The sequence below is a fragment of the Bombus pascuorum genome, chromosome 12 (assembly GCF_905332965.1).
Source record: "Bombus pascuorum chromosome 12, iyBomPasc1.1, whole genome shotgun sequence".
Taxonomy (NCBI): domain Eukaryota; kingdom Metazoa; phylum Arthropoda; class Insecta; order Hymenoptera; family Apidae; genus Bombus; species Bombus pascuorum.
This window is the reverse complement of record NC_083499.1, coordinates 4,817,657-4,843,821: the sequence shown is the minus strand read 5'-3', so window position 1 is coordinate 4,843,821 and position 26,165 is coordinate 4,817,657. Positions and strand designations below refer to the sequence as shown.

General features: G+C 37.1%; 1 protein-coding gene across 8 annotated transcripts in view; it reads right to left on the bottom strand.

The window, feature by feature from the left end:
* Nucleotides 1–26,165, bottom strand: part of LOC132912505 (sodium/potassium-transporting ATPase subunit alpha) — a 166,564-nt gene that overhangs the window by 10,475 nt on the left and 129,924 nt on the right. For 3 of the 8 annotated variants that reach the window (XM_060969978.1, XM_060969981.1, XM_060969982.1), the window contains exons 2-7: nucleotides 16,267–16,347; nucleotides 14,514–14,639; nucleotides 11,057–12,782; nucleotides 10,262–10,498; nucleotides 6,562–6,863; nucleotides 5,136–5,230 (exon numbers count right to left, since the gene is read on the bottom strand). In XM_060969978.1, coding sequence (XP_060825961.1) covers nucleotides 5,136–5,230; nucleotides 6,562–6,863; nucleotides 10,262–10,498; nucleotides 11,057–12,782; nucleotides 14,514–14,639; nucleotides 16,267–16,347 — 2,567 coding nt within the window. Of the gene's footprint in view, nucleotides 1–5,135; nucleotides 5,231–6,184; nucleotides 6,280–6,561; nucleotides 6,864–10,261; nucleotides 10,499–11,056; nucleotides 12,783–14,513; nucleotides 14,640–16,266; nucleotides 16,348–26,165 lie in introns of all 8 variants that reach the window. The other 5 variants (XM_060969984.1, XM_060969985.1, XM_060969986.1 and 2 more) reach the window with 3 other exon arrangements.

Sequence of the window (26,165 nt, the reverse complement as noted above, 5' to 3'; positions counted from 1 at the left end):
ATGCATATTTACATTATATTTACAAGATTAAAGTGCAGACGAAAGAGCCAGGAAGTGCCACGTGATCTTACACTTGTAGTCAATACAGAGCTGACCAAGGAAAAAAAGAGAGATTCGTGGCTGTTTTCCATTGGCCGTGGTTCCTACACTTCCTCTCGTTTCGTTCTTCCCACAGGAAAATCATAACGAAACTTTCGTACGCTTCCTCCTGGGGGAACAACTACCAAGGGGCTGATCTTCCGCTGAATCGCAACTTTTATTGTTACGTATATATATAACGTATGTATGTAGAGACATGAAAAGTAGCAAAATCGATACCGAAAGTACGATGTAACCTTCCATCGTTTCTTTGCGAGTTTGTAAGTTTGCTTCATTCAGCGTTCGAAGAATCGGTCCTCTGAAACGAAGGGAAGATCCGCGTAATATTTCGCACATTGAACGTGACTGGAGGATCGTGAAAAGGTTCCTCGAATCACGAAAGTAATCTGTGTAGAAATATTCCGTGTAGAATAATCACGATCACTTTCATTTAGACTTCCTTACTTTTTCCTGCACCTCGAGTACGTATAATTTAAGCTTCAGTTTTGTTAGTACGTATCTTCACAGGCATATGACCCCTCGATGCACAGAGAGACGTTGTCACGACAACATTTTCGACGCTTGTTTGTCCTCTTACGATATTCTCGAATAACGAAAAATGTTGACGAATCAGTAAACCGGAAAATATTCGACATATTCAATGGAAACGAAACAGATAGGCTCTCTGGTGCACGAGGGATCGTGAATGGCCTTATTCCTCCCATGTTATATTAATATAAAATGCACATCGGGCCCGGTGAGAGTCACGAGCATCAGATGATAAATTTCGATCGGCGAAGAAAGGTGGGTATCTTTATAATAATTAAAAAAGTATGTCTCGCTCGGTCGTTCAGCGGTCGTTAGAAAGTTGCCAGTCGCAGAAGTGGTAGAAGGCAGCGGCGGTAGGCAGCGCATTACAGAATAAAATGTGAGAGGACTGTAAAGAATAAAAAACTGCAAAGAAGAGATCATGACGCCTAAAAAAACTGGTACAAAGTGGTGCCATATTTATTTTGTTCCGTCTCAGATTATTTCTTTCGTATTTCTCTCTCTCCCTCTCTTTCTCTCTCTCTCTCTTTCTCTCTCTTTCTCTCTTCCTACTTTTCTTAATCATCTTATCGTATTTCCCTTCGGTCACAGTATCTTTCGTCTCGTTCGTTACGGTTCGTCTTATTCGTGGATACAATTTATGAAAGAATAACAAATGGTTAAATAGGTGATATAGTAGATCAAATAGTGGATAATATAAAATATAGAGGTAGTAGCAGCGGCACAGCTGTGTGACAATAGAGTATTTAAAAAAAGTAGTATAATGATAGCAGTTGCTATCTTCTTTTTTGTTTAATAATAATAATAGTAGTAGTAGTAGTAATAGTATTAGTTACTGGTAGTAACAGTAAATATGCGTGTGTGGTCGTGACGGCGTTATTATTGTAAATTGTAAAATAAAAGAAACAGTAGTAACAAGAGAAGTGTGGTAAACAATCGTGAGAAAGAATTTTATGCGAAAAGATAATGACCATATGGATATGACGGGATCGATATTACGATGATGATCGGAGAAAAAGGGGGTCAACGATAATTGCTAATAATACCGATGATAATGATGACAATGATGCTGATAGATAATAACGATAATAATGATAATAATGAGATAATTACCAAGGGGATGAATAGTAAATATAATATATATATATATATATAATACGGCTATATCGATCTATGTAGACAATTATATATAAAATAGAATCGAGACTCAACTAGCTATGACTCTCACAGGCGAACATCGTTGAACAGGAACAACATCTATTATTAAACGATAATTTATAAAGCATCTTAACACGTGTTATCGTATACGCACGCTTATCTCTTCCTTCTTTTTATAAAAAGCTACTTTTTTTTATATATAAAAAGGTATTTTTAAGATTAAAGCGAGACAAGCAGAGTCGAGAATTTTCATTAAACAACGATTCACTGTTACTGAAACTAACAATCTCCGTGTAACATTGGCATTTTGTGAAACTCTGTTTCAAATTTATTGTTCACTGACCGCTTCGTCGAGTTTCGAAACGAACGTGTTAAGACTTTCGTCGACGACCACAGTCGCTCCTTTCAACGAGACTCGCCTTAAACTACTAAGTCTCAAAACTAAGCCCGTCACTTGATTACAAGATCGTCGAGAATCGGTCGATGCAGAAGTAGCAACAATCGGAATTGAACTGAGTTGTGGAACTTCGGTGGCTGAACTTCTTTAGCCCACAATATCTTCAATAAACGAAGAACCACATGCGACAACCACGAAATTACGTCATGTTTCTGCATCGGATTCTTCCATACGTTTCTCTTCACGAGTATGTAAACTTGTTCACCTTTCCGTCTGCGCATGTCCATTTTCGACTTCAGATCAAAGAAAAGTGAATGACAAGTGTCTTGTAGATAGTAGAGTTGACTTATACGATATCCGAACGTTCAACGACCATCGTCGATTATATTCAGGACCGTTTAATCGGTCGACTGGAAAGAAGGATCGTGTTGTACTTGGGTGGTTGGACGTAGCGATCGAGAATCGAAAAGAAAAAAAAAAAAGAGCAGAGGGAAACGAAAGATCGGTCGTTGATGTTTCAACGAGGCAGAGCAACGACTTTCGCCTGTTGCGTAAAAAGGCAGTCGAGGTTGGTTGAGGAAGAGATACACAAGACGATAAGAGCGAAAAAGGAGAGAAGATTAGAAAATAAAACGTCGGATGAAGCAATGAAATTGAGAAAGTAGGTGAAGTAAACAATTTTACGTAATAAAGAATACTATCTAACAAAACAGGATTCATAGTAATGATAATAATGATGATGATGATGATGATGGTGTCGTATCGGAACTCGTGGACGACGTGTTGTCTGGTAATTAAAAATATGAATGATCGAATGGAAAAGCGACGAAGATCGAGCAGATCGATCTGTGCTCCTTTGAATCTCGATACGTCATCACCGATGGAACTGGTTTTTCTTTTTATTTTTAGAAGAATATGCGGTGAAAAACGAGGGAGAAAAGAAGAGAAAAGGACTTCCTTGTCCGTAGTGGGCCAAACGTGGCAGACGATCGATGACGGCGACAGAACTTTTTGATAAGAAAGGAGGATGGCGAGAAGATTAGAGAAAAAGCTGAGCTGGAAAATATGAAGTAGAGAAATAGTATCATAGAGAAAGTGGCAGAGGAAGTGAATAAATAGATAGAGATGGGCTTACCTTTGGCGTTAACGAAATAACACACAAATTACAAGCGAAGATCACCGTTATGGAAGCGACTGCTTGACTGGCAATATTTGTATTTTGTCTTTCTTTTCGTGTTCATTCGAAGGAATGAGGAAAATCTTCGAAAAAGGAAATTGACTGATTGCTCGTCCTACGATATTTTAACAATTCCAGCAAATACTTTTTCTCTGCAGATGACATTTTATGATAATCGAATTGTATCGTACGCAATCTAACGATGATATGGATAATAGATTATCGATAAATTTAACAGACGACAGGCAAAGCTTCTTGTCCGATCTCAATTAAAATTGTTTCGTCGAACAATCGAAATCGAGTTTAGTATCGGTTAATCGTGGACGAGCAAACGTCACCGATCAAGATTCACAATCCAGCTTTGATAGATAGAGAATATATTAAAAGTTGAGAGTAGATAATAAAGCTCTATAGTGTGTAAATAATACCCAGTCACCAAAATGCCCTCATGTGTTTTTATACCTGCGTGCACCATTCTGTTACCTTGTTCGATCATTCGGTCATTTATCATCTCCTAGTGTGTCTGATAGTTCTTCGACCAAGGCATCGGAACAAATTAAACCCACAGCCTTTAGCGTTTCGACCAACAAACTTACAAAGCGAGGAAACGCAAGTAGGAGAAAAAAGATACGGAAACAAAAGAAAAATATAGAAAATTATATATATATATACGTATATACAAGAACAATGTACCAAAATTTCCTTATGTTCCTGTTTTATTTTAAAATACGTGTTCGTTCACGTGGAAGCTCGAGCGAAAAAGCTTTCTTTGTGACAGAAAAAGCGTTTTAGACAATCCTTCAGACAGTTATGCTTCTCTTCAAATGCGAAACGCAGGATTTTATCCATATTTTTTTTTTTACTTTCTTTCTTTCAATGCGATGCATTTAGTTGAAAAGTGGCATTCACTCGCGAACCAGCAACCGTTTGGTCGTTCACGTAGAAATTCGTTAACGTAAAAATTTCGTTCAACAAACACAGGACAGTTAATTAATTCGACAAACTTTCCACAAAAAAAAAAGGGGGAAAAAGAAACAGAGAATGGAACATAAGACAAAGAAAAGAAAGAGAAGAACTGAACACGAAGAAAAGAATACAACATCGAACAATTCGTATGCACACGGACAAAAATCAGGCTAGGGATTAATTTGTAACACGAGAATCGTTGTCACCTCGTTCACAGTTCCTCGTGGTCTGCGCGTATGATCGGACAACGAGTTTGTACGAGCTTTATTTTTGGGCTAGAAACGTGTCGTGATATATCTCTGTGTCGTTATTTGTATCTTTGTTTCTTCTTTCTTTCTTATAGTGTCCGAGAGTATATACGAGACAGAACTAGCTACTGTACAATAACGATAGGAATAATATAAGAGGTGTAACGACCAATAGACGGGTAATGGAGACTCTTCTGTGACCTGATTCCTGAAGTCAAAGTTTCATTGTATTTTCTTAGAAAAGATTTTCAATACTGTGTCACTTATTTCATTTTATTTTCAATTTATTTCGTTCTTTAAATTCTTAAGCAAATTTCATTTAAGAAAAAATTAACGGTGTGATCATTCTTGTTAGATATATTTAATCGTGGAAATGAATGAAACTTCAAGAATCAAGCAGATCATGTCACCGATTACTCTTTCTGACCATAAAAAGTATCAGTGGTGTAGTAGTAGTAATAGTAGTAAGTAGTAGTTGTAGTAGTAGTTGTAGTAGTAGTAGCAGTAGTAGTAGTTCATTTCTTTTTTTTGTCAAGACTCGGTTATGTTGTTGATGTGTTACCTTTCGTTAACTAGCTTGTCAGTGAAGGGGTTTCGTGGATGTCGCTTCATAATATCGCTCTCTGCCTCCTCGTAGGCAAGTGAGATGGCTGGCACCTGACGTCACATTATCAACAGGCTCAGTAACAACGCCAACAGTTAGAACAATGATGAGTATCGTTTCTTGCTGACCCGCGATACAAGAATGCTGACTATCCTCATTTTTTTTCAGATTCACGGATTCAAAAAGAGATATAAATAAAAAAAGAATTGACGCAAAAGAGGGGAACATTCTTTCTCTGTCATTTTCACAAAATTTTTATAGACTCTTTGAGTTAGTTTCAAATTGCAACAACGAATTACAATGTGATCAGTCAGCATTCTTGCGACCAGTGAGTATCATACGATGAGAACGCAGAAAAGGTAAGCAAAAAATCAACTGAGAGAACCAAATCGATTGGAACAATGAGGCAGGAAGTGTGAAGGGATGAAAAAGGATGTACTTCGGGATCGGTTTTCCCTCGGATCATCAATTCGATGATCTTGCAAAATTCCTTCGAGAATTTCTTCTTTCGTATCTGGCTCGTCAGATCGACTCTGCTTTCGCTGGAAAAACTTGATTATATCTGAAAGTACGAGTATCTTGATCCTAAATGAAACCTCTTCTATCTCTAAACTCACATCTAAATATATATAACACAAAACATAATTAAAAGATCTAGTCTCAACACAAATTTATCAAAGTTCGATCAAGCAGAAATTAACGCGTCTCAAGATCTCAAACAGAATCAAGATTCTCGTGTTCCAACAATTTAACAGAGAGACAAATTATCTCGTATGTGTAGCGACTCCTCTGCAGATTGGTTTTCGCAAACATGGCCACCTAAATAAGAAGGATACACCAACTGAAATCGATAAAAACTAGCTTCCACTCGTCAAAAGGATGCTCCTAGATGGTTGATCTGGCGATACTGCGATTACTGGAGCTCTAGCTTGCTCTAAACAATCGTACAAGTCTAACTCGATGTACTTCGAGAAGCTATCTCTCCCGCAAATTGAAAAATGAAAGACCTTTCGTTGACGAGGTTGTCTCGATAAGGATCACGAGGTCTTCTCTTCATGATATCCGATTCTGCATGCTCGTACGCCAAGGATATGGCTGGCACCTGGCAATTCATCGTTTTTAGACACACAATCCGCATGTATGGACTATTCCACGGACGAATGGAATCGATTATTCCAATGATAAATATTCAGACAATTACGCAATGCTGAAAACCTTCGATTAAGAATAGACGAATGTCAACGACACCTCAACCGATTTCATCGGAATACGAAACTCGTCGAGGAGTCGCCGAATTCGATACGAAATCTTTGCTGTTTGCGTTTCGAGCATGTCTAACATGTGATAGAGATGATCGAAACGCGAATGGTAAAATGTGACTCACCATGTCCGTTCCCAAGTCGATGCAGAGAATAGTGACGGTACCAAGAGGCAGAGGAATGTCGCAAAGGATGAACGCCAGGAAAGGTGAGATCTCGGGGATGTTCGAGGTGAGGGTGTACGCGATGGATTTCTTCAGGTTGTCGAAGATCAGTCGACCCTCCTCGACACCGGTCACGATCGAGGCAAAGTTGTCATCGAGCAGAATCATGTCAGCTGCTTGCTTGGACACGTCAGAACCAGCAATACCCATGGCTACACCAATGTCGGCCTTCTTCAACGCAGGAGAATCGTTCACACCGTCACCTGGAATTATTGAATAGATCCCAATGCAATTGCAAGTTAATCGAACGTCAAGTTGTATGTGAAATGATTCTGTAGGAATAGGAGTAGAGTGCAAAGGTTTTGTTGTTGGGATTAAATGTTACAGATGGTAGGAGTAATCGCGTAGATTGGTCATAATATACTTGGTCCTAAGAATTTGTAGGTTTCTACAAATTCAAAGTTGCGTAGAAACTAAGAATTAACAAAAAGAAGTTAGTTTAGAATTTTGCTGTTTAGGAAAGTCTAGAATGTCAGAAATTTATTGAAACAAGAAAAGTGGCATTTATAGAATTAATTGGAAGAATTAGTAGGAGATTCAGTGTAAGTATAACAGTGAGTATGGCAAAGGATTTCAAACGTTTGCTTGTTGCTCATTTGAAATAATAATCCACGTATGGCTCAAGGAATTAACCGAGTCTAATACAGAAGATCATTGTTATATGTATGTGAGGATTCATTAAAATTATTAACAAGTGTAATGTAGAATTTTCTGTATTACAAATCAAAAGAGGATTTGGTCAAGTGCAGCACAGGTAATAAACAAGCTGCAGTTCGCTATAGTAAAGGTAGAGACACATTACAGTAAAGGTAGTAACACGTGAAATCATGTGTTACTGCATTGTATACGATAGCATGTAATATCATAAGTAGGATTTATTTATTATTTTTGTATCACCTTATACATTGGAAACCATTTAATAACACATCGTTTCTTGTGAATAATGGAATGTGAAACCTCAAGCAGGTAGCTCCTCCGATTAAGAGGAAAATATACAAAATCTTGCAGCACTTCTGATTCAGAATAGAACGCGTCAGAATAGATCAATTTGGCTACTATTTGGAAATAAATGCAAAGAGAAAACGTCTGGGAGAATATAGCCATTTAGTTAAAGAATTAGAAGAATATCCTAGTTGATACATATGTGTTTCAGAAAGACTAAAGACGAATTTGAATTTTTGCATAGTCTAATTGAAAATGATATAAAGAAAAGAGAATAAAAAATTTCGTAGAACTATAAGCACTCGTGAAAGATTAGCAAGGTATATTTATAATAAAATTGAAGGTATTCTTTTATTAATTGATATTACAGCCAGTCATAACGTATATGAAGAGTCTGGCCGAGAATGGGATGCTTGGATGACTTGGTCAGGACAGAAATCTTGTTTCTGTTGATTTTGGATCTCTGCTTGTCATATTGCACAATTCAATGTGAATTTGATTTCACTTTACTCGTATGATGGCAACTGTCCTGTCATTCTTGCCATACTTCAAAAGAATATATGAGTTTCTCTTTATTTCACATCTTCTATTACTACTAATACTATTTATCATTTCTTGCATCATACTTTTCAACATAGACTTATGGCATTTATTGCTTTTGTAATTTCTAATACTCCTATCTCTTCTGTGTTATTCGTAGAATTTTTTTCTAATCTGGACTGAACTGATTTGGCTCCCGTCTGCATTTTCCGTGCTGTCCTGATCGTTTGCACTATTTTCCTACTGAATTATATCATTTTCCGACACTTGCTATTCAGGTTCTCCTATGCTACTATGCGTTCTGAAACAAGTTACACTAATATAACAAATATATATATAAGAATATAAAAAATATAAAATAAGAACATAAAAAGAAACATTAATACTTATTTTAAAACTCTACCAAGGAAGTAAGGTTTCGTTATGCTTACATTCTGGCACCCAGAAATGACAAAGGTGACGTCATTTGCCTGAGCAGTCAATGCTCCCACGGTATAATTTTCTTAGCAGCTTTGCCGCTTTTCTGCTCCACCGCTTGTTCCGCTTCTTTTCTGCATATTCGGCTAAAATAATTTCTTTTTTTTACTGCAAACTTTTGGTAATTCTCTCCAAAATATAGCTCTTAATTACAAGCTAAGATTCGGTACTATTAGAGAAATAATAAAAGATGTTTGAAGAAGCCAACAAGAAGTCTTTGAAAAATGTCCTACTAATCCAAAAATTCTGTAATTACAATCATTCCACGGTACTGTTAGTTTTAATTGATGCTAACTACAAGTTTCCATCATCTTTTGGAAGAAAACTAGAAACTAAATAGCTCACTGTTCCACGAGCATCTCTCCTATTGTGGAGAATGGCGAGGCTCAATTATATTTCATTGTAGGAAACGATGCATTGATAGCAAATATCATTCGGCAGGGAATGAAGCAAACAAGATTATTAATTGTAGGTCGTCGCGAGTTAGACGAATTCTAGAAAATACATTTGCTATTTTAACCACTGGACAGTCTTTAGAAATCAGTTAGAAGCATAAGCAGAAGTGACAGGATGACGTGCTGTCTACATCAAACGTTATGTGACAAGTTGAAGCTTGAGTTTTACCGAAACTTGATAACTGCCTGCTTCTTTACAAAGAATATAAGAATATAAGTGAGACAAAATTTTACTCAAACAACGTTTAGAATTCGCGAATATTTTAAGGAATACTTGGACTCCTCCGATGGCACAGTACCGTGGCAAATAAATATGGTTCGCAGAGGAAGATTAGAAACAAAGGATTAACAAGTTTATAAAACACAATAGCAAACTACTGTTATTTGAATTCATCTAGATTTTGTTTGTATAAATACGTAGAAATTTTAAATAATTACCATGTTTGTACTTACAAAATATTTTTAACTGTCGATCAACTTCTTCTCAAGCCTCTCGTAGCATCTTCCGATTCACAGAGGCGCAGGATTTTTTCTTAAATAACACTGTACGTTTCCTCGCACTTTCTATTAATAATTCCTTCATTGTCTGCGCTGCTCACGCGACATTAAAATAGCCAGACGTCGCGGAATTGATGTATGCTTTTACACGCGACGATACGCGAAATGCCGTAAACAGCGTGGCGTGACGCTGACTTGTTTCCAACGGATTTAAAACGATGGAAATACACCGGCTCACACTTCTCGAACGTCACGTGAAATAACCCGTTGTTACGTGATTTCACGTGACGCGAGAGTAACGTGTTTCTACCTTAAGAGTCAGTGCACTCCAAAGAACTTAAAGAGGATTATTCAGAGAAATATTATAACGTAGGATCATTCGGTTCAGGTATGAAGTTGTTTGAACTGATTGTTGCGTTCAAACTGGTCAAATGGTCTGATTAGTATGTTACGTTCGAATTATCTAATCTCTATTTTTATTCATTGTATATTCCTATGAATAGAAAAAGGAATATCTAACAATGATCTATTCATAGACCCGGCAGAGATTGCTTTTGCCAATAGAGCCATAGTGGGATTGAATCGTTTGGATTTATGCGAAACAACCATGTTGTATTTGAAACAAATGTTCACAGCGATGGAAAATATCATTCACAGAAAAGGGTAAAGAATAAAATAAAATAGCGTACCAGTTACAGCGACGATAGCACCCATTCGTTGGCAGCCTTCGACGATGATGAGCTTCTGCTGTGGCGAGGTACGGGCGAACACAATTTCGGTGTGATACCTGAGGATCTCGTCCAGTTGGTCGGAGTTCAGTTCCCTGAGTTCGGTTCCGTGGATAACGGCGGCTTTAGCTTCGCGAGGATTGACTTCGGATACCGGGATATTCAGCCGTTGAGCAATGTCCTCGACGGTCTCGTTACCTGATCAAAAATATCATTTTCAACCTAAGTATTTTCTTCTAAGAAAGCAAGGGTGCTCGACGCTTCGATCTGATTTTCCAATAAATTTACGTAACTGTCCACTCCCTTAGGAAGTGTAAGATCGAAATTACTTATCAGGTTCCTAACAGCTGCTGCGAATTTATGAATATTTTATAAGAAGGGACAGAGTCGAAGGGGAAATTCTCATTTGCATTCTTCTGCTTGACTACGCGGTATACCGAAACGATTTGGGAAACGAGGAGATTCGGATGTAAATGTGGCAATTTGATTAAATTTGGTTAAACAGTTTCGGCGGTTACTTTGCTTTAACTAAAGTTTAGCTCCTTCCTAAGCGCAAGTAACGCGCAGATATTCAGTTACAGGTTCAATGAGAAAGAAATTGTATTTGCTTTTCATTACTGATCTTTGCACACCATAGTTATCAAACAATTGTTATATAGTATAATCTCCTACATTAAACAGAATCTCCTCGATATAACCAATTATAGAGGATGGATTAGAAGAAAAGTAAATAAATGAACTACCAAGAAAACTGACCTTCAGAGATGATGCCGACAGATTTGGCAATGGCTTTGGCAGTGATCGGATGGTCACCGGTTACCATGATGACCTTGATGCCGGCGGAACGGCACTTGGCAACCGCGTCGGGCACCGCAGCCCTGGGCGGGTCGATCATAGACATCAGGCCCACGAAGCGGAGTCCATCAACCGGGAAGTTGGGGTCGTCGCAATTGAACTTGAAGCCGATCGGGAATTTGTCGGACGGCAGTATGAAGTCGCAGAAACCGAGTACACGTTCACCAAGGCCACCAAGTTCCAAGTAAGCGTTGTTGAATGCCTCCTTCATCTCTTCGTCAAGTACTTTTTCCTTACCACCGATAAAGATAGTCGAGCAACGATCAAGAATTCTTTCTGGCGCACCCTTCATCACGAGAAGATGTCGAGGATCGTCTGGGTTGTCCGATTCGTGGATAGAAACTTGATACTTGTTGGTAGAGTTGAACGGAATCTCACAGACTTTCTTGTTGCGTTTCCTAATGCCCATAACGTCACCAAGAGCAAGTTCCATACATTTCAACAGAGCAGCTTCCGAAGCGTCGCCGTTCACTTCTCTTTTCAGGATAGGCTTGTCTTCTTGACCACCTTTGAATTCGGCACGGTTGCACAGGGTAGCGATTTTTGCCAGAGCTTTGAATCCAGGGCTGGTACGATCGTATTGAAGTCCAGACTGATCTTCTGTCGTGTCAGCTTCGATGATCTGATTGTCGAACCACATGTGAGCAACGGTCATACGATTCTGTGTGAGTGTGCCAGTCTTGTCAGAGCAGATGGTCGATGTCGAGCCCAGGGTTTCCACTGCCTCCAAGTTCTTAACCAAGCAATTCTTGGACGCCATACGTTTGGCGGTCAACGTCAGGCACACAGTCACAGTCGCTAGCAAACCCTCCGGTACGTTAGCCACAATAATACCAATCAAGAAGATAACAGCGTCGAGCCAATGGTAACCAAGAATGAAGGCGATAAGGAAGAAAGTAATACCAAGGAATACAGCTACGCCTGTGATCAGATGGATGAAATGGTGGATTTCCTTAGCGATCGGAGTTTCGCCGGTATCAAGGCCGGACGCTAAACCAGCAATCCTTCCCATTACAGTTTGATCACCACAGCAGATCACAACACCCTTTGCGGTTCCTTCAACGGCATTTGTCGAGAAGAATGCGAGATTTTTTGTTTCTAATGGGTTTTCGTTCGTGAATTCTGGAGACCTGGATTGCGGCTCGGATTCACCGGTCAGAGAGCTGTTGTCCACCTTGAAGCCCCTCGATTCAATGATACGGATATCGGCCGGGATACGATCGCCGAATTTAACATCCACGACGTCTCCAAGTACCAGTTCTTCCGCTTTCAATGTCAGTTTTTCACCTTCCCTAATTACAGTCGCGATCTGCGGTACCATGTTCTTGAACGATTCCATAATCTTGCTGGATTTGCTTTCCTGGTAATACGAGAATATGCCTGTAACTATGACCACCGCCGCTAACACGATACCCAGGTACAGATTGTCGTCATTTGGATCCTCGCTGGTCGTTGCTTGAATCGAGTACGCGATGAAGCAGAGGATCGCGCCGATCCACAACAGTAACGCGAAACCTCCGAACAGATTTTTACAGAATTTGACCCATTCGGGCGTTTGTTTCGGCGGTGTCAGCGAGTTTGGACCGTCCCTCTCTAGATTCTCTTTTGCCTTCGCATGGCTGAGGCCCTGAAACAAAAATAGTTTATCGTTAGTTCATCATGTTTGTAGCATTATGTCTGATTTGTTAGAGTATTTCTTTGGTAAAGTTTGAGGTTTATTGCGATTTATAATTGTTGCCAAATCGAAACAGTGTTATGATAGTTTAGATATTAAGTTGTCAAATACTGTGTGGATTATAAAGTTTGACCTTTATTTTTGATTAGATTGCGATGTTCTCTAACTTCTTCTTATTTATTGGTTATAGTTCTTACTCTGTGTAAAATGAGTACAAGTACTGTTTACAGTTAGCATTTGATCACTCTTTGATTATGGTCGTTCAATTCTAATAATGTCCCAATAGTTATGTAATACTTTTAATATAAAATTATAAAAATCTGAATTATCAATCTTCATTGATACTCAAACTATTAATCATTTTGGCAACATTTATCTATTCCAACTCTCAATATGCCTCGAATATCTATTTTGTTCTTTCAATGAACATCATGGACCAACATCATTTCCAAATTAATGCGGATATTCATAACGGTAGCAAAGACCGGAGAAACAATCATTGAAACTATTCTTCATCATCGTACACAAAATCATTGTACGCAATGATTATATCCAGGATGGTATTAATTATTGGAACAAATTAATAATAGACTACATGCTCTCCAATCAGAAATTTTAACCAAGAGTTAGATAATTTTAGTAGATATTGAAATTTTGCTATAGCGATATATTAACGCATATATGTACTATTTTTTCTTTTTAATTTTTCAATCAATCCATTCACGTCTTGTGTTAACGATTGCAACGCGTTCCACAATTATCGGCCTCGCTAAATAAGGGACATCAGGAATTTCGTGTCAGCGATGATACTCGAGAGCTTTAAATAACCCGATCGATCGAGGCGCGCGACTCGGTGGCAGAGAAAGAAAGAAAGAGAACTCGGCTCGCGTCAGCACCAAGTAATTATTCTAAACTGGAACGCGATTTCAACGATTTTTTTTTTTTAATCATTTTACTTTTTCTTTTTTTTTACAATATTCTATGAGAAGCAAAGATCGACTCTTTCAAATTCCACACATGTAACGTTACACTTCAAATACGATTCAAAGTAAACACTCACTAAGTTCTCTAAATTGGTTAGAAGAACGCGACTCCAAGGATTTCTTTTTTAATTCATTTGACTTCCACATTTTTTAAATAATATTTCATGAGAAGCAAAGATCGACTCTTTCAAATTCCACACATGTAACGTTACACTTCAAGTACGATTCAAAGTAAACACTCACGAAGTTCTCTAAATTGGTTAGAAGAACGCGATCCCAAGGATTTCTTTTTTAATTCATTTGACTTCCACATTTTTTAAATAATATTTCATGAGAAGCAAAGATCGACTCTTTCAAATTTCACACATGTAACGTTACATAGATCTCAAGTGCGATTCAAAGTAAACAGCCCTAAAATTTTCTCTGCCTCGGTTGAAGTTCTGAGTAAATTTTCGAATTAAAATATTGATCGTTAGAACATTCAATTTTCTAAAGTTCGTGGAGATTTTTATTTAACCAAACGACCAATGTATTGCTTTTCAGTAGAGATGGTCCTGACCTTTTTTTCTATGCAAACTATCAAAGAATGATTTCAATTAGGTTTCTGTTATATGTCATTGATAAACAAAATTCTTCTTCGGAGAGGAAAAAGGAAAAGAAGATTTGGTCGCGAAAGGGTTAAAAATGTGAATGTACTTACGTTTTCGGGGTGCGTCTGAAATCTCTGATATAGTTCCTCGGGTGTAATTTTGTGGAAGTCAATGTCCAGCTCCTGCTTCAGGTCCTCTAAATTGTCCGTTCTCCGTTTTGGATTCTTCCGCCGCGACTGTTTTGCAAAAATAACATAGAACAGATTAATCAAAGGTGAAAGCGAGTTAGCGAGATGTTAGGTGAAGCCCGTTTTATTTTCTCAAGTTTGGTGTTACGTCGAATCTAGGTGAACGCTATTAGCAACTAAGAGTAAAGCCAGTTCTTAAGCTTGAAGTTATAAATACTTTGTTTAATATCCTATAATACAAATAGGTTGGGAATATTACTTTTAACGAAGATGGTAAAAATATCGATTTTTTTTATATGAAAGAATTATAAGGAAAATAGCAAGGGAATACTTAATACTTTAATTAACATTTCTGAGATTAGTTTAAGTTCCTTGAATAAATGTTCAAGTTAGAATATTGATATTTCACATTGATGATTTAATAATTAATTCTTTAAATCTCACAATACATTCTTCAAATTAATTAAAACTTTCAGAATAATTTTCTAATTAGAGAAATCAGAAATTCTTTAAATATTTCAACTGTATTTCAAAATTATGATAATACCACAATCTTCGTTAAAAGCAAAATGTCCTTATCAAAGTATAAGGATACCCTATGAATATCCTTCACCATACAAAATTACTTTTCATTCCAACACCACTTCGCACAAGAAATATTTACAATATAATCTTTCAGATACAATAATTAATCGTATGATCGTTAATTACAAGATGTTTCGTTTCCACGATCATACAGAATCGTCAGGAGACCAGTTTCAACCCTTCATCTCTGATATCAATCAATTGTCCTAAATAGAGTCATTAAGATCCAGAAAGTAGGCGACACACAAAATCCCAAAGAGAATATTACTCAGCCACGAATCGTAATGTCACAGTAATATATATTAATTGTTAAATGGTATAAATTAATTATATACATTGTGTTAGTAGTCAGTGTCATAGCGAGTATTAGATAATACTGTGCAGAATACAGTAATATTAAAAAATCTCCAGCTCTATAGACTTCTCATCTTATATTCGAAAATCGACACCATGAACAAATTTCACTTAAATTTTAACTAATACCATGTGATCGTATAACAACTTGTTGTACCATTTTCTTTTACTTATCACAGCTTCCTACTGATATTAGTTAAAATTTTCTTAGAACGTGTCGTATCACTCTTGCGATATAAAACGAAAGACGTGTATAGCAGCTGAAAACTTTTGTACACCAGTGTATATAAAAAAGAATGCGTTAGTACCAGTCACCATAGAGAAAATAAGACTCCTCCCTTCGCAGAGGAACAGATCAGAGACATTGATAAAAGTGTCTCGTTCGAAAGAACAGAAAGAGCAGAGATATGAAAGAGGTTTTAGAAGAAATTCTATGAAAGAATATTACGGAAAATTGTGTCGCGAATCTCCTGTGATTGTTAGAGTAGAATGACGAGGAAAATGGTTAGTTGAGAACGTCGAGGAAGGGAAACCAGAGAGAAGCCACACGATAGAAGTGACGGAGTATCTTTTGCAGAGAGAATTGCGAAGATTCGCGGAGAAAAAGAGAGCGATTGCGATAGAAACGATGACAGGATTGGAAGATCCGTCGTCGATGAAGCAAGCACCGGCGAGAAGTGCCGGCGTAACACAAAAATGGAGAGCCACCGCGGACCGGAAGTCACGCTGTGAATACCTTGTACATCCCATCGGCTGTTTTGTTGTCGTCGCGTATTTTCGGTAGCGTTGCGACCCTGTACGAGTCTGAGCGGCCATGCTGTAAAAAATGAGATGATAAAAAAAACATGAGATGAGAGCGAACAAAAAAAAAAAAAAAATAAGGGAGAAAATTAACAGAGAAATAAAAATCGATGCGATACAATGACAAGTGAAAGATTCAATTAAACAAATAAATATTTCCATGATTCTTTGGTTGCGTTCAGTGTTCCTTGGTTCACGCGACTGTAAAACTTCCTTTCGAACGTCCAACGCGCTTGAAAGGGCGAAATATTCAAGGACAATGAAAAAAATATATATTTGAAGGGAAAAAATATAAATTAAATAAAATTCATGGAATATAAGAATCGCGGATTAATCGTTTCATTTTCGTTTCATTAAACGAAACTTGAGAATTTTCTAATTTCACCTAATTTAATTGAACGCGATCCTTTAACACCGAGTACTCTCTAATTTTACGATAAACTTCAATTACAAGCCCCGACATTCCATCTTCCTTTGAAGCTTCGAAGCTTTGATGCGTCCAGCTTCTTATTTCCACGATCGTTTAACAGTTCTTAGAATAATATTTTCCAAAAATAAACCGAATATCCCAGTGGACGACTTTTGGTTCTATATTGCGTTTAGATCGCACGACCGGCGAAGTCGGCCATGAGAACATGCAGAAGTGTAACGTGTTAGGCTTTTGGAAACACGTGGGCACAGTGGGCAGCGTGAATCGATTACACGAGGCCACGGTGCAGCCGCGAGCCTAATTTTCAAGAGCGACCTCGGCTGGCTGGTGTTTGAGTAACGACTACTTCCGGTACCGGTTTAACGAAGGCGTGTCACTAGAAATCGTCCGGTTCCCGGATCGTTTCGATCCTTGAACGAATAACTCGCGATGTAAATCACGATTTCTATTGTGAAGGACGCTATTGTTCATCCGTTCGACGTCCATCGATGCTTTTCTTGTACAGTTTTATAAACTGAAGGACGACGCTGAATCGACGAGTTTTGCGACTATTATAGTGATTTGTTAATCGAGCCATGAATGAAAAGTAAATCGATCTTTATTCCTCCATACATAGGCAAATACGATATAATTTATTTTCATTCGAGATGAAACGATATATCAGAGTAGGAGAAGTTGGAAATCAAATTTACGTAAATTTGAGAAGATCCAATTCGAACTTTCACATTCATTCGTTAATTCATTAGCTTTCGAGGGGATAAAATCTGCACGCTCTTTCGTAAATAAATCAAATTCCGCGTATTAAGTGCATTCTGTATATTTTCGCAGTTTTTCATAAATTGTTGGAAGTAAGGACAGTTCGATTGTTACGTAAGAAGCTTTATTCGTTTTAATCGAAATACAAGAGGGGAACGTATGTTATGTAATGAAAATTACCAGCATATTTATATAAAAATATTACATACGTTTATGAAAGCATCGAATTGCAGCGTATTTGTAAAATATTCGATAATTGAAATATTTTTATTAAAAGCAATATCAAGTTTGCGATAAATTGAGAACGAATGAAGTGAAGAATAAAATTCCTTTCGATCTACCGAATAAACGTAAACGATTATTGTTATTTTGCCGTGTCTGGGGTATTTAAATCGAAGGGTGTGGTTTTATGAAGGTGAAGGACTTCAGGGAAACATTCGAGGACCATTTCCAGAGGAATGTTTGCCATGATATCTGCCCGTGAATTGGCGTAATCTCGTTTTCTCGAATGTTTGAGCGCATACAAATTGCGCACTCTAACGCGGGCATCGATAAAACGTTTCACAAAGGGATGGTATTTCTATGGTTCAAGCCTTAGAAAGGAGACGACAGATCAGAAATTCGTAAGGGTCGGACCCCTAGTCTTTCGACAAAAAAGATACTGAAACGTGATTGATCGATTGACCTACAATTACTACCACTCATGCTCACCAACATAAAAATAGGTGAATTCTTTGATACTTTTGCTCTTTATACCGTTAGACAAAATTCTGTACCCCGATCGTTAGTTTTGTATACTAATCCCTAACTTTCTGTATTTGGCTTTAATCCTGTATTTTAATTTCTCATTTTCTGTATTTTTAGTTCTATATTCTCGTTTCACATTTTCTATCCTCTTACTTGTGTACTTTAATCGGTAATTTCCCGTATCTTAATTTTGCATTTTAATTCTCAATTTCCTGTATTTTTATATTCCTGTATTCTATTAGGTTGTCTTTCTTTTACAGACACCTGAAACCTAATCTGTCGAACATTGTGATCCTCATTTTAATAGAACAAAATAATTCGATAAAATAATATAAAACGGAAAATGTTGTGCATCCATTACTTCCTTATAAAATGGAAGAAACTTTTCGGACGACGTAATATATTCTAATACTTAATTCTGCGTGCCCTGAATTTCGCACTTTAATTCTTCGTGTCCTGCATTTTTAATTTCGCTTTTATTAATTTAATTTTGTATTCTAATTTTCAACTTTCTGCATGTTTAATCGTGCGCTCTCTAGTTTCCTGTTTTTTTCTATCTTTAGTTCTGTACGTCTGCTTATTTATTTTGACAACATTATATGTATATACATGTATATATTTATTATATATATATATATATATCGGGGGTTGGAAAAAAAACTGCGAACAGGGAACTGCGTAAAGTTTCGCGAGATACATCGGACAGGATGGCTCTACGCGCCGTGTATCGATCGGTTGGTGCATGTGCGCGCGCGATGCGATAATTGTCACTCGTTGCAGGAGAAGATTTTGCCTAGCCGCAGTGCAGTAAATTGTCTCGACCTCTCGTCGACTCGGAACGGTGATTGCAATACCGAACGTGTCGCGGAAATAAGCGAAATAGATTGGCGCGTAGCCAGTGGTTCTCGACGCCCGCAGAATCCTGTTCGAGTCGGTCGATAGATCGTGAGTCAAATCGAAAGTGTTAGATTTAAAAACACATAACGGAAACAACCAACTATCATCGTATGAAGGCTATCAAAATCCCTGAAACTCTGAAAATTCCATAGCACTGCACCATCTTCTGATCCAACCACTTCGATCCTTTTCGAATCTTCTCAATCTCTAAACACAACTTCATCTTTCTTGCAATTTGAATGCCACGGTTGGAGGTAAAAATAAGCGAAAAAAAATAATAATAATAGAAACAGGTATCGCAAGATCGTAAATGATAATTGCAACTATTTCCTGTAAATAATCTACGCGGACACTATGAGGATTAGCAGATTTTTCTGTGCTTATGGGAAACTCGAAAGCGCAAGAAAGCGAGCAGAAATAATTTAGAAAAATGTACGAATTATCCAAAGCAGCTAATAGTCCCTGAAATAATATTTAGTAGATAAAACAATTTTCTATACTTCCATTTCTCTCTAATCGCATTCATAAAATCGCGTATTTGTACAAAAATCCACAGTCCACTAAGCGTATACGTATTCGTTAAATTAACTCGGGGGTTTTATCGATACCTGATTCTACTATCTGTCTATTTATCTTTCTTCCCTACCATATAAGTAATCTGAAAGATACTGAAAGATCGATTTTACTTTATCAATTCCCATATTACTAGCACTGTTGGCGAAAACAGAAGGGAAGAACTGTGAGGAAACGCGGTCGAAAAACAGGACGGATCGAAGGCGAGCGGACGTAGTTGGTGACGAATGCTCAGCCTCTCTCTATTGATCCAAATGATACAGACACAAAGGTACGCGGCGGCTGTTCGTCAACGATTTTAACGAGCGGTGTGTGTCGACGGCAACTCTCGTTCCGTCGAAATAAATTGCCAGCGGCGTGCTCTGTCATGCCCTCCTGATCCTCTCTATGACCGATATTTTAATGGCTCGCTTCAACAGGATTTCAGTTTCGACCCATGCTTGCCCTCCCACGGTTAAATGTCCCGTGAACTCTGACACGAGTTTCCGTACACATCGTTACAGGCTCGTGGAACATAACTTTTATCAAACATGAAAAATGTGAAAAATACATATTAGGTTGTCCGAAAAGTTGCTTTCGTTTTATAAGATGATAATGGATGAACAATAATTTCTGTTTTATATTATTTTATTGAATTAGGTATGATCCATTTCGTCATATTTCTATTATTATGATCGTGCATAATTCAATAAACTGATATAAAACAAAAAACATTGTACGTCTATTATTTCCTTATAAAACGAAAGAAACTTTTCGAATAATCTAATATATACGCGAATGGGCTATTTATAGAAAAGGTTGCAAGTGATTTATGCAACCGTAGTTTGTCGCGGAGGTTGATTTTGCGAGCATCAGCGCGTCGGTGGTAATAGAGTTTGCGGATCCCTATATATTCATGGGAATGTGAGAAAGTGTAAAATTGCACAGAGTGTACATAATATGGAAACGTATATGAAATATTCAAAGTATTAGATTGTCCAAAAAGTGTCTTTCTTTTACAGACACGTCTTTTACAACGACGCATCTTTATACAAACATGAAACCTAATCTGTCGAATGTCTTTGTGTCTGTAATATTTATCTTGATAGAACAACATGGACCATACGTAATTCGACAAAATAATGTAAAACGACAAATGTTGTGCATCCATTATTTCCTTATAAAAAAAAGAAATTTTTCGGACGACCTAACACGTACAGTTTTTTATAATGTTCGATATAATTTTCTACGAAGGCTATACCTTTTTTTAAAATTATATTCACAAAAATATGAATTTGCATAAAGATGAGCAGTGTAGCGATGAATATACGACAAGCGGAAGTCTTAAATCAATGTGTTTACTGGAACATTGTACGCGTTCGCGGTCTCATTGTGTGGTCGATAGAAACCAGAGTTAAATCTCTTTTAAAGAGTGGTCGAGGAGTAGCCAAGATTTTTATGAGTTTCAAGATAAACAATTTTCCATTGAAAAGTATTTTCCTATACGACGATGCTGTTCATTGAGAATTTTGTTTATTACTGACGTTTATTTACGTAACGTTCATGTTTATTTTTCTACCATGTGATATTTGATATTGTAAGTTCCTGGTTTTTTCCCCAATCTTCTCTTCAATCTCTCGTCTGTGGTAATTAAAGATACCTGGTTAATTGTTAATAAGAAAAGACCGATCTCTATTCTTCTGCTCGACACTGTAATGATTTTACCAGTAGTGTAAGATATACGCGTTGAGATGTTGAAGGTCTAAAAGATTAAAGGTTTGTGAATATTGGAGATGATTGAAGCGCATGCCACGTGTCTGACCTTACGAGGCCTGATTCTACTTATCTTCAAGAAGCACGTTTCCGTTCACTGTCACAACGTTCCATGGATCTGTCCCTGTCCCTTGAGAGTATCCTATCGTATCTCTTATTAATAATGTCAGTTACGGTTATCAATATTGTCATGTATGTAAATGCAAAGCTAATCGACGATAGCTAACAATCATCTGTTTCATCTAATCAAAGCTCAATGCTCGATAACTCCACGTTGATGTTGTCTATTATCAGATATAACTCAGTGTTGGCTGAATCATTGTGCTCCAAATGTCCAACGTTTACTGTCAAATATATTTACTGTCCACTATATGATCGCTTCGTAAAGAGAAAAGAAATATTGACGACATAAAAATACAACGTCATTCTTCCGTCAATTAGAAGATTACAGAAGAATCTTATATCTTATTATAACTTATACCCACGTACGTTCTTTTAAGAAGAATAACGTCATTTTTATCTTTTAATTAATTTCGAGTCGTTTATAAGAAACTTCAATTTGTTTCAGGTTTTGCAAATACGTACAACGATATATTTGTACATATGTAAATTGCAAGCAAATTGATTATCAAATTCAAAATACCAGTAACCTACATTATAGATGAACTTTCACGCTAATTTCATCCACATGAGAAAGTAGGAACTAAGCTTTCAGATGAAGAATTAGGCGAAGAAAACCAATCCTCAGCTACATCCTCGTAGTAATTTAACTCCAAACATCTACGTAATCCACGATTAACTCAGCATTGTATATAATTAGATAAGTAGATATTACGTAATAATTAACGATAATTAAGTACCTCACAATAAAAGTCATACATCTTTTCCAAAACTTCAACCATATTAATTTTTACTTTTCAACACGAAACGGACTAACGAACATTTTTTCAAATTATCGTCAGCCATCGACGACGATAACAATGCACAATTTTCTATATGGCCCTGTATCATCCCTCTACATGCGTAGACATTTGTATTTCATGTATGTGTGTTTCACACTATGGTGGAGGTGCGTACGTAACGAAATTGCATAATCGAGCTTCCTCAATGACGGGAACGCCGTGTGACGATCAACGAGAGATAATAACGTCGCGCAGGAGAATTGTCGCGTTTACGCTCGCGAGCGCGTCGCGTCGGTGTCGCGCGTAACGAAATTACGCTTTTTACGAGCGGTAGATGACGCTGGGCCCTGACTTGTACGCTTGGCCCCGACTTCTTCTACACGCTTGGCATTTTTATCTAATCGTGAACGCATTCCAACGACTACGTTGGCTGACGTATTTAATTCAGTCACACATTGCAATATTAAATTACATGCCACGAATTATTCAGCCGGTTAACATAGCCAGACTTGAGACTATAAATTTCTCGCGGATCGTTGTCGTATTTTTACGTGCAAATCTCTTCATTCAAATCTTTGTCGTTCCTTCCTTTTCCTCTCTGCCCCACCGAGAGACTCTTAGAGCTTTTGGTCGCGTGTCGAAGGACAAAAAGAAGGAAAATAGAATGAGATCCTGTTTGTTCGAATATCCGCCCCTTTCTGTTTCCTCCTTTCGTTGAATAAGAAATAATTGGTTTTTTAAGCGACGTTTGTATCTGTAGCAGTTAGAAGTTTCTGCACAGCGTGGAAGTCTATCAAAGTCTGCAGATTTATATTTCTCTTTAGTATCGAAGGTTATATAGATTATTTCCTATATGTTTACTAATATGCTGCAATAATATTTACAGACAGTTATGTCACCGCGAATGTTTACTATGATTTGCGATATACCGATTGATCACGTGGACACGAGGAAACATTTGATATCCAGATAATATCGCGCGGCTTTATATAGCTTTAATTAACGTATCTGAGAAATAAATCTGCGACTATCGTCTCACAGAATGATTCATAACTTAGCCGACAACTCTGCAAAGAGTCCTCAACTACTTGTAAAACATCCATCAAACTCTATCACGTAAAATAATCCCTCTCGAAATATGAAAAATCTCTGGAAAACCAGGACTCAACTTAAAGCAAACTAAATGAAACAAATGGCTAGATTAGACACAGCTATTTAGACGAAGCGGAGGAATCGTGACAAAAATAACAACTCGAATAGAATATTCCTTAAAAAATTCCCGCGATAAGAGATAACGAACAAGTGAACACTGAAATATCAAAAATCTCCATCTCGAATCTAATTGAAAGCAAATTAAACGAAGCGAGTCGAAATCAAATGATATGGAGGAAATTTACGAAACACCCGACGAAGATAGAGATTTCAAATAAAAAATTTCTCACCGCACACGTACGCTCGAAAATAGTCATCGAGATAGAACTGCGCTAACGAGGACTAAGCGATAAAGGTAAAAAAATTGGAATTTAAATGGTCCCGTGGCATCCGTGAAAATCCTAATCGATGTACAAACGTTCGACGTAGATCGATGTAATCCGCAGGCTACGATAAAGTTCGCAGAATGCGAATGCTGATCGACCTTATACAAATTGCTGATCGTTAGCAAATGCGCGCGAGCACGCACTTTCCGGACCAGTCGTACACATAACGAGAGAGATTAGCGCGTAGGGACCGGAAGCGGTTGTCGAGCAGGAAAGCGTCGCGATAAGAGACACGACAAATCGACTCGTAATATTCTAATAGATGGATGTTTGAAGCTGAAGTAAATTGAATCATTATTCATTTTTTTTTGTATTATTATAAGATCGCATCTCGCTGTGGCTGCGTTGAAAAAAGAAGCTATGACAAATGTAGAATGTCATGCATTTATTGTTCTATTATTATTCTATTACTATGATTTTAAAGTTATAATTATCATTAATCTTCCATTATACGGTTGCATTTCATTTTTGATGCGTTAAAACAGCTACGTTCAATGTACAGAATTTAATGTGACAGTGATGCATTTGTTATACTGTCATTATTATTTATTAAACGTCGCAAGGTTGCATCTCATTCTTGACGCGATAAAAAGATCCATGAACGATGTACGGAATTTTATGTAACAGCGACGAATTTATTTTATCATACGATTTATTAATTTGTTCAACTTGATTTAAGTAATGTAATAATTAATATTCTGATAAATCTACTGTCGCTTCGAGTATCATTTTCGTGGCTGTTTTCAAACAGAGTTATTGCCTCTGTAATTGAAACTAGTGTTCCCTGAAAGCCTGTTCTTGGAACAATATTATGGTAATTGAAATGGTCATGGTCTTTGAGTAACGCAAAGTAAGAAATAAAATCATAGCAAAATAATTTATTGGAAGGTTATATTTTTATGAAATAAATTTCTTTTAACCAATTTACAAAAATAAAAATGCATATATCTGTATTTATCGTCCTTTTTTTAAAACAAAAATATTCTAACGTAATTTTAGTGACGCTTCAAATTTTCTCGCAGTGTAGGATACGTTGAAGAGAATTGTGTGCAGTTGGAAAGTTTGTACATGGTATGTTGGACGTTGTCTGTACAGCAGTCTATTATGTCGTGGTCATTAGTTGGAATATATAGGCTAAGCGAACAGTGGAGCTCTGCAGGGCTCCCAAATGATTATCTATCCGAGCTTCGAACACATTTAGTGTACATAGATCAACGAGGTCGCTGTTGTAACGCAACGTTCTCCAGAGAAGACGTAATGCAACGCGAAATTGATGAAAAACAATGCAACATGAAATTGCAAAAAGTATTACATAAAATATATTCTGAAATCAATACTAACAATCATTCGGCTTGCCTATTCAATGCAACAATCTCTATGTGATCTATTGATCTTGATGATAATACAAATAGGATTTGCACGTAGCCATTTTCACTCTGCTATTTATTACCTGAATCAATAACTGTACCATCTAAAAATACTTTTGTACAGTTATAAAAGTCTGCCGTGATAGAAATAAAAATGTTTGAGTTTAAAGAATCCACTTGAAAGATACGGATACGTGGCAAATACTTTTCGCGTATCTTATTATTACGAATTATTAATGTTTGTATCGTTTTGAAGCTACAAATAATCTTTCGAATTCTAACGACTATACTTTCGATACATTGAAGAAATAAAACGTACATTAATCGTTCATTTCAGCTTGCAGACATGCTCTCGTCAAATATCTAAAACAAATGCTCGAAACGTGCCACTAACTCAAACAGCATCCCCTGTTTGTATAAAATAAATTCGTCGCGATTTTATTTTGCTTCCATTTCCATCCTCCTCGAAACATACTTTTTCCTCGAGCAACCTTTAGAACGAACTTTTATCTCCAGTTACTTTTTAGAATAATTTCTCGACGTTGTACGTGCCACGAGTCTTCGCGTGTACGCGAACGATGAAAAATTACGACGATGGATTTTTATTGAAATAAGATTTTAGGAAATTTCACAGCAAAGTTAACGTGGATTAAAAGTGGCTACTAGAATTAATATCTAAAATGAGGGAAAGTAATTCGCTGAGAAGTTATATTGGTCGACTCTATGAATTAAAATTCGTAGGATGATGGCAATGACGAATATTATTTTTCCAAACATTCCGTCGAAACTCTTTATGCTGTCTCTTTAGAAGTAGATCTGTGAAAATAAAATCTCATTTTTGACAACGTTAAATATCAATTACGTATCGGAAT